Source organism: Lipotes vexillifer, unplaced genomic scaffold (assembly GCF_000442215.2).
Source record: "Lipotes vexillifer unplaced genomic scaffold, Lipotes_vexillifer_v1.1 scaffold712, whole genome shotgun sequence".
Lineage (NCBI taxonomy): Eukaryota > Metazoa > Chordata > Mammalia > Artiodactyla > Lipotidae > Lipotes > Lipotes vexillifer.
The window spans coordinates 1-10,202 of NW_006775660.1; the positions used below are offsets into that span (position 1 = coordinate 1).

The window sequence follows — 10,202 nt, forward strand, 5'->3', positions numbered from 1 at the left end:
TCTTTCCCTGATAACTGTAAATAAGCTTGAAGAGAAGATGCAACCTTGACAAGAACAGATCCTGTGATAAATTTAAAGGAGAGCTTATTAATGCAAAGAAATAAAAAGTACTTGAGCCTATTATAAAAAATGATTTAACAGGTAGCATTGCTCCTGATACACTGTCTTTACTCATCAGCTTATTTTATTTAAATAGCTGTACCTTTTCCTTACTCCCAGGTACTCCCAAGGCATTCACAGTATCTTCTGTCAAGAATATGAGTCATTAGGACATCATGAACTACTATTTCTCTTTTTGCCAATAGCCCTAATCAGATCATCCAATACCAGAAAAGTGAAGAGTTTAATACACATGCAGCTTATAGACAGAATTTACCATTAATTGAGCATTTACTAAGAGCCAAACACCTTCATTATATTATCTTTTAATCTCTCTCTCAACTTTATGAGGTATTATTATAATTCCGATTTTACAGATAAGAACTTGCTCAAGTTTCCACTACAGCTACTGCTGGAATCAAGATCCATTTCAATGACAACAAACCTATGCTCTTAACCATTGTCGTGTTTCATACACTGCTACCTCATTGTATTACAGGACTTGTAACCTCACTGATCATTATAATACAACCAGAACCCTGAGCTCTTGTGCTTTCAGTGGTACCTTGTTTGGTTGGGGGTGTGTAGAGGGTGATAACAAAAATTTAAAACGGAAATATTTAAATTTCAACTGACTAACGTTTCTTTTTAATGGATTACAGACTTTTTGGGTACCTGAAGCAAGACACTCAACTTTATTTCATCTACAATCTTACAATAATTCAACTTCTAAAGGACGAAATAAGAAAAATTACTCTTGTTAGGAAGGAATCATTTTTCAAAACAATTATGTGGTTTGCAGCGCAAACTCACCAGTACACTCCTGTTTCAAGAGTTTTTCTTTCTCTATTTCTCATATATCAAATAAATGAGAGGCCTTTCCCATAAAACAGTAACTCCAACTCTGTGGACCAAGACGGTCAGGATGACATCCATTGTGAATGTTGTAAAGATTCCTTTTAGAAGGCATTTATTTATGGGTCTTTGTGTGCTTTCTAGTTTGGTTAACATCAGCTTAAGTTTCACTAAATAATTCCACATCTTCTCAGCCTTTCTAATGGGAGCTGGAAATCTGGAGTTAAGACTGATGAAGTTTCATATTTACTACTCAAAAAGGGGGGGAACAAAGCACATAAATACAATCGGTTTATCTTATTTAAAAAACAAATTGCTTTTCAGGGTTTAAATGTAAACTACTAACAGGAGTTGCCCATAAAAACAGATATGAGAGCTTTAGGAAAATACAAAACAAAAACAAACCTGGAAAATGTCAGGAGGAACAGAAGATACATGTTTTTTCTACCAAACATACTTTAAAAAGTAGAAAATAACAGATTTTAAAAACTTCTTCTAGGATATTACCTCTACATACATCAAATGTAATAATTTTATGAACATCTTTCTTTTCTGTTCTTAAATAAGGGATCTTAAATCTGTCAGAGTTTTAAAAATGTTAAGCAGTGCAGATAGTTCTATCCCCATCTCTCTCCACATCCTTAAAAAGCAAAAACTATCACTATTAAAACTCCATTCCTATTTATTAATGAAGAATTCTCATGATTTGAAAGCTTTCCCAAATGTCCCATCTCTAAGACTATCTTCTTTAGAAAAGAGAGCTCCTGTATGTCTTCAACCTCTTTTCACTTCAAAAACTGCTTCACGGTTATTGACATCAATACCATTTTTAAAAAATTAAAAAGTGAACTAATACTAACAACAGCATCATTAATTGAAGGGATACTATATATTAAGATTAGTGGCTTTATCAAGGACAATTTTTAAGTGGAAAAGTCAGTACTCAGATGCAGTTCTGACTCTCAAGCCATAACACAGCCTTTCTGAATGAATGAATAAGGTCACTATGTTAAGTTTCATAGGAAGAGAGGAAACAAGCATTGTGACATTCTTTTACACTTGACAAAATGGCCATAGGAGCTGAAAGGACAGCCTAAGATACTCAAATAGCTGGCTCTTAAACCCTACAGCAAGACAGTGGCAGAGTTGGAAAGGATTCCAGATGTCTTTACTATTAAGCAATAGAATCCTGAATAACTTTCCATCACTCCAGAAAGTTACTGTTCCCAAGTGTAGTGAGAATTAGAGACCTGAATTAAGATAGAAATCTTTTGTTTCCAGTTATCTTTAAGCTCCTGCCAGTATCATGGTCCCAATAGGAGAAAACACAAAATTGTAATCCCAATCAAATCTTATAACATCATATGCTATTTTAATAAGTTACTGGAACAATAATCCAAATAATAGTTAAAAATAATTAAAGTGGATGAAGATTAGCAATGCTTTTTGTTTGTTTTGTTTTACTTTTTTGCCCATCCATACAAAACAGGAAATAATTTTCATGTAAGAGCTGCTATTCAAAACTTTGTTTTTACTCTGTTACTAGTTACATTAAATGTAGTAATGTTCATTCTCCTTGGGTCTTCATAATACAAGAATGCAATTATATGACTTTTTTTTTTGACATTTACAAAATACCCTGAATAGTATTATTGAAGTTCTTAGAAATTTAGTGAGAACATAATATTATCCTATTTAAAAGGAAAAAAAAATATGATCTTGAGAAATCAAAAAATACCTGTGTCTCAGCAATAACTTCAGTTTCAGACGTCTGTGTTTGTAGTTTTATCTTGACATTGACAAGAGAGCCTCATTGGGCAAAAAGCTATTAAAAAGTTTTAAAACTTTAAATTTTAAAGTATTTAAAATGTAAACTTTAAGGTTTAAAGTATTTAAACTTTGCCAACATGGCAAAGAAATTACTAACAGCAGGAACAACTGGTCTCTGTGGAGGTTTTTTCCTTGTTATACACATATGCAAGAGCTTCCAGACTTTCTCTAAAAAATTTTTTATACAGAGCTATGGTTCTTAACTTTCTGAACCCAGGTCACGTAAGCCACTATAGCCAAGCTACTCCAAGTACCCAAGTCACTTGCCAGCATGCACGTGTACATCTATGTGCATGCATGCACGCAAAGACTTGTATATTCAGCCTTCAGATGATTAAAAAGTGTGTAATTATTAATGAAAGACTTGGACTCTTAGAATAAGCTATTTGTATTAGAAATAAGATTACAGAAAGAGACACATCATAAGCCTGATACTATAAGAGACTAAGTCAATAATCACTTTAGAGGATCTTTTGGTGATACCTTTATTGCAGGATCACGCTTTTTAAAGTATTACTCTAGAGTAATGGCCTGAGAAGGTCCTCTTACAAGTTAGCAGGAAAGCTTCCAAAAAAATGTATGAGAGCACTTTCCCTCCAAAGAATATTCTATTTCCGACATTAAACTGAAAAACCCAAACACTAAAACTAAAAAATTCCACAATAACAGTCAATAAATTACAACAGTTTTGTTTGTATTACAAAAGGAAAGATAGTCTTCATGGCCACCTGTTCCAAAAGTTTCAAAGATCACTGGTCTAGAGGGCTAGTATTCCAGTCTTTAAATCAGGTTCTAACAGAGAAAAATTTTATTGAAATCTCTATGTCAGTGTAGATAAGATAATTTGACCATCTGTTTCCTGAATGTTACATAAAACCTTTCTTACACCATATGTCAAAATAAAACATTCTACTTGGCTAACCTTTATGGGATTTCAATTCCACTTTTCCCAGTTGGCTGACATAAACATCTATGGCACCCTGATAAGTTGAGGCACTTAGACATCCAGAAGACGAATCTAGGAGGAAGGAAGAACCATAAGCATAATCGTCTTATTTGAGTAACTGAAATTATAAACTTGAAATAAAAGGCTCTACTTCAGCATTAGGATAAGGAGCTAAGAGTCCTACAAGGTTTTATATTTTCCTTATAACTATACCATCTTTTGCTTTAAAATGAAAATAGAATCAGCAATCTAGAAATCTACAGCTGGATAACTAATAAGAAAATCCCTGCTTGTAGTAATCTCCAAAACTTAACTCTAAACATGTTTACTCTAAAACCTAATGTGTAGGAAGGACAGTACACAAGCAATGACAGCCAAGACCATTAAGCACCACTGATACATTTAGTTTATTATCAACTTTCAATATTTACTAAAGAACTCTGTTTCACGTACAGTCACATATAAGTAGTAGCGAAGTTAACAAAAATCAAAACTCTTATATTTTCTCCTTTTAGCAAATTTGCTAGTACTAAAAAGTGTGGCTAATAGTGAAAGATTACTCTAGATTAGGTTTTGTTGCATTTCTTAGAGGGACAGAGATGGGAGGGAGGGAAGGAATGACCTGAAAAGTGGGTGAAGCTTGTTAATATCTAAATATTTCAAGTTTCTGGAATTGAACAGATTATCTTTAAGTCAGGGGAAGAAAATTACAATTAAGGTGGTCCTGATTTGACACTCAAATTTCCCTATGTCAACAATGAACCCAGTTTTCAATCAGCCAACATTTCAAGTTCCAGGGAAAGCTGACAGTCAGATAAACAAGAGAATTATGTTGAAGAGTCAGTGCTAGGTAGCTTCTCCTTTTTCCTCCTTTCCCACAGCAACAGAACTTTCAGTTCAATATTCTATCTGATTGCCCTGAAAAGAGCAAAGCATATTTTTTTAGAGAGATCTCTTAAAAAGCATATTTTATCAGGAGGTTTTATTACTTCAAAGTAGAAACCAAGTAGGGAGTATGGTGAAAATAATGCCAAAAATTACATTGTACTTTTTGCAAAATGTGAAGGAAAAAACATTTGTACACTCACAAAGGAGCCAACATTCTTCTTTACAATCAATGTTAAATGACTCTAAACAAAGATAAAAACTTGCGAAGAAACTGTTTAAAATGTGACTTCAGGATAATTTATAATAATTTATCTCTAACCTATAATCAAAATGCCATTTATCAGATCCAGTGTATTTAATTTTTAAGTGTCAAAACCGAACACTGAAGCTGGGCAGTTAAGTCACTGGATATAAATGACAGAATAGCTGGACAAGGATGAGTATTTCTCTTCTCAGGCACCAATAGAAACTCCTTTAAAAATCTCTTACTACATCCTAAATAAGTCATGTAAATATATATTACGGTAAAATAATGTGAACTACAAAGTGTCTATTATCCCAAATTGAACAAAGTAAAATATTTGAAACAACAGTTTAATTTCTTGCTTTCTCTAGGGGGAAAAACCCACAAGATTTTTATATGGTTCATAAACAATACTTTTTATTTCTTTTCCCCTTCACATGGGACATAAACAACACCTAAATAATTATATCCTAAGCCACTAATTAATTACATCCTCATGTTATCGGTCTTGAGCTCTAATTATGGACCATCCACTGGAGGCTGTCAAAAAAATTAAAACTCAAGATGTGTTTTCAAAAGAGAAAGCAAACGTGGTATTTTAAAAGCTACGTAGCAAGACAAATACTAATTTTCTTTTGTATTCTATAATACAAATGATTGGAAAGAAAAATTAATTATCAAGAGTCAAATTAAGGCTTCATTCACAGAATTTCATTTTTTGGAGACTCACAAAACAGAAAAATTCTATTATAGCTCTTGGAGGAAGACTTAAGGGAAATATGCATTAGAGATTAAGAAGTAAACAGAAAATTATTAGTCCAGACAGTGACTGGAATAAACTCCCACAAAGAGTTTTCTATCACCACAATTTTGGACAAAGATTTTGTTCATCTGACAGAGACCACTGAGTTTTCCTGGAAAATTACACAGACAAAAGAGAAAAACTGATGTCAACTACCAGCTAAAACTATATATAACCAAATGTATAGATATTTGTGATAAATACTCTGCTATTAAGCAAAGAATAAGAGCTAAGCTCAAAAGGCTAAAATTCCAAACTTTTCTATTTTCCTTCAGATAAAGGGAGAATTCTCTTGAAATTGTTCAAGCATGTTCAGAAAATTCTTCTGAATTTTTATAATTTCACCTCAAGTGTCAACATGTAGATAACTAAGGAACAGCAACACAAAAGATATTTCTTGATTTCTGCAACTTGATTCCTACACTTCCAAAGCTACACTAATTGCAAGAACAAGGAACGAATTTTATATATAGGATGTAAAGGATTTGCAAAGGCAGAATTTTAAGGTCACTTCAAGGAAAGTTTTCTAAATTAATGTCCTGCTTAGGTATTCTATGTTAGGGAGACAGCATATAGGAGGCTGGGCTTATGAGAGACACACAAGGCAACCCCTACTGCTCCCCACACCCCCCAAAAAAACCTATGAAGATATTCTTTTTTAAAAGATATAATTACCAGTATACAGCTTTTGGCAGTGCCTTCCAAAAGAGGCAACATAGGGCAGGGAAAGTAAAGCTGGGTGAGCAACTTCTATTTCACCATTATCTACTATCAAGCTCTGCTTTCTCCTGTTGACTTTTTTTAAATGGAAGATGACCAGGTATTCCAGAAGAAGATATTTTTAAAAATATGAGTCTAGGTAAAATCAGGGTTTTGATATACATAATCAAAATTTTTATAGCACTTCAGCTTCTAAGAGACCTCTAAATGTATTATGGAAATTAGGAAGAACAGGGTTTTGGGATGTAGGTTAGAATGTATTTACAAAATCCAAGTGACTGATGAGATTACCTAAGAAGCTAATCAATTATATTATCTCAACTAGAATTAAAGAACCATAATTATACATATTCTTCTTAAAGGAATCATGGAGGTGACACAATCCATTTTCCTGAAATCAGATAGTATAATACCTAAATCACCTCTAGTCTCATAATATTCCAATTTGATACTATTATATGGCCTTTTCTCTATATCCATTCCAATATTTTGAAGCCTCTGCTAATCTAACAAACTTCCCGCTCAGGTACCTAAATCACTTTTTGTTTCTTTGTAATTGTTTTGCTTCTACTGATCTCAATTTCTCAAAATCCAAGTTACTCAATTGACTTTAATTAGGGTGTCATGATTTGCAGAGTTGCCTTCAACTTTCTCCAGCAGATCTTTTACTCTAAGGAAAACACAAACCAATCAATCAAGAAATTTCAAATAAACATTACCCACTTGTCATCTTTGGGATTAAGGCATCAAACCCCAAATTTCTCCAGATTCATAACAACAATGGTTTTTAGACTCTACAGCAGGGTTGCCAAATTAGAGCCCCCTCTTGTTTTTCTTAATAAAGTATTAATGTAACACAGACACAACTATTTGTTCCTATATTGTCAATGGCTGCTTTCATGTAAAGTGAGAGAGGTCCATAGTACAGATAGACCGTGTGGCTCACAAAGTTTAAAAATTTTACTATCTGGCCTTTTATAGATAAAATCTGCTGCTCCTAGAGCAAAACATTTTGTTTTGAGTTTTTCCCCCCAAAAAACAAAATGTAAAATTTGATTCTATTTAAGACAAAGAGATTTACGAATGAAACCAGCCCTTTTTTCTAAGGCTTCAGTAATGTACACAGATAGGTATACAATTCTTGCTTATAGAAATGAAAAAAGTTGTCGTCTTAAGGTAGTTCAAGCTTTTCATTGACCCTGATTGCTTACTGTTTTCTAGGGGTAATAGAGTTGCTTCCATCCAATTTACTAAAGTGAGAAATAGCACATCACCAAGTAGATAACTAGGACTTTGCTGACTTGCTTAAATATTATGTCAACTTTCTGTTTATTTGTTTAACCTCTTAAGCAGTATGCTATTATTAAACAAAAAATTTAGCAATGTTTTTTGACTTATGAAAGAGCTCAAGTGGGTTCTTGAAAAATTGTATGGCATCTCCTGACCTAGTTGTCAGCAGAAATGGGATGTATTCCCACAAATCAGTGACTTAGGTCCAGATATATTCAAAGGAAGAAACCTATCACAGGATCTAAACAGCTTTGATTTCTATATAAATGTTGGATGATTTCTGCTGTGCTCCTCTCTCACTTCCTCTCCCATTCTCTTTTCCTCCCTTCTTTTTCTGAATTAATGCTTGATATGAAAATATACATAATATTTTGAAATGATAGTACAAGGTTTTACTCTTTTTTATTCATTTAATAAAATGTCAGGAATATCTTTCTATATTGTATACTATAGAGCTAGGTTATTGTTATTGTTAAAGGCTGAGTAATATTCACTTTATGAATGTACCATACTATAATTATTCTCTTACTGGGAACAACTTAAAATGTATACTCTCTTTTGCTATCATAAACAAAGAGATAAATGCCCTCATGCATATATCTTTATATCCTTACCAGATTTTTCCTTGAGATAAAGTTCTAAAAGAGGAAGTGCTAGAGCAAAGCAAATGTAGATACTTCCAATTCTGATATACGTTTCCAAACTGACCTACAAAATGGTTGATCAATTCATACTTGAACTAACAACTGATAGGAATCTCTGTTTCACCATAACCTTCTCAACAATGGATATTATCAATGTTTTAAATCATGACTGTTTATATTTAGATGTTTTGGATTAGCAGTAAGGTGGAACAACATTGTACATGTATATGGACTATTTCTCCTGTGAACTGCTTGTTCATGTTTATCCATGTTCCCATCCCACTGATTGTTCCTTTTCTTCTCAATTGTTGTACGTACATCTGGATGGAGATTTTATATATATGTATCAGATATCTTTCTAGTTTGTTACCTGTCTTTTATTCTGGTTTATATATATATATATATATATATATATATATATATATATTTTTTTTTTTTTTTTTTGGGTGCGGTACGCGGGCCTCTCACTGTTGTGGCCTCTCCTCTTGCGGAGCACAGGCTCAGCGGCCATGGCTCACGGGCCCAGCCGCTCCGCAGCATGTGGGATCCTCCCGGACCAGGGCACGAACCCACGTCCCCTGCATCGGCAGGTGGACTCCCAACCACTGTGCCACCAGGGAAGCCCTCTGGTTTATATTTTATTCATACAGAAAAAAAAAATCAACTCAGAATTATATACCTAATGATAATATTCTTCCAAAAAGAAGGCAAAATGAAGACATTTTTGATGAGAGAAAACTAAGAGAATTTATTGCCAGCAGACTTGGACTGACTATAAGAAATGCTAAGGAAATGATACCACTTGTAAAATCATATTTTCAGGAAGAATAAAGAGCACTGGAAATGGTAAATATCTAGATAAATATAAAATATTACTTTCCTCTCTTTTAAGTTCTTTAAAATACATATAACAATATAAAGCAAAAGTCTTATCAACGAATCGATATTAAGGGATCTACAATATATGTAGATAGAAGAAAGCCTATACTATAAAGAACAAGAACAGTTAAATGGATCTATCTGGTTGCAAGTCTTGCACATTTTATATGAAGTGGCATAACATTAATTCTAAATAGACTGAGAAAAGTTAAATTTCTATATTGAAATCACTGGAAACTCCAATAAAAAATGCAAAAAGGTATAGCTAAAAAGTCAAAAGGAAAATTAAAATGGAATTCTGAAAAATATCCAATTAATGCAAAAGATGTCAAAAAAAGGGAGGAAGAAAGAAACAAAAATAGAAGGGACAAAATAAAATAAATAACAAAATGGTAGACCAATAACCCAACCATAACAATCATATTAAATGCTACTGGACTACACACTCCAATTAAAAGACAGAGAATTCTAGGGACTTCCTTGGTGGCACAGTGGTTAAGAATCTACCTGCTAATGCAGGGAACACAAGTTCGATCACTGGTCTGGGAAGATCCCACATGCTGCGGAGCAACTAAGCCTGTGTGCCGCAACTACTGAGCCTGCGCTCTAGAGCCCACGAGCCACAACTACTGAGCCTGCAAACCACAACTACTAAAGCCCGCATGCCTAGAGCCCATGCTCTGCAACAAGAGAAGCCACCACAATGAGAAGTCTGTACACCGCATCAAAGAGTAGCCCCAGCTCACCACAATTGGAGAAAGCCCGCACACAGCAACAAAGACCCAACGCAGCCAAAAATAAATTAAGTTAAAAAATTTTTTAAAAAGACAGAATTCTAAAAATGAATTTAAAAAAAGCAAGTTCCAACCATATGCTATGTATAAAAGATGCTTTTTTAAGCATAAAGACCGATTGAGAGTTAATGGACAGAAAAAGATACACTACACTAACATTTAGCATAAGGTGGCAAGAGTGCCTTTATTAACATTAAGCATAAGAAGGAAA

At 33.6% G+C, this 10,202-nt stretch overlaps 1 protein-coding gene across 1 annotated transcript in view; it reads right to left on the reverse strand.

The window, feature by feature from the left end:
* Positions 1-4: 4 nt before the first annotated feature.
* FAM185A (family with sequence similarity 185 member A) overlaps positions 5-10,202 on the reverse strand; it is a gene marked incomplete at its 3' end in the record, with an annotated part of 45,020 nt that continues 34,822 nt past the window's right edge. The window contains exons 6-7 of the mRNA XM_007450096.1: positions 3,707-3,802; positions 5-61 (exon numbers count right to left, since the gene is read on the reverse strand). Of these exons, the coding sequence (XP_007450158.1) occupies positions 5-61; positions 3,707-3,802 (153 nt within the window). The remainder of the gene's footprint in view (positions 62-3,706; positions 3,803-10,202) is intronic.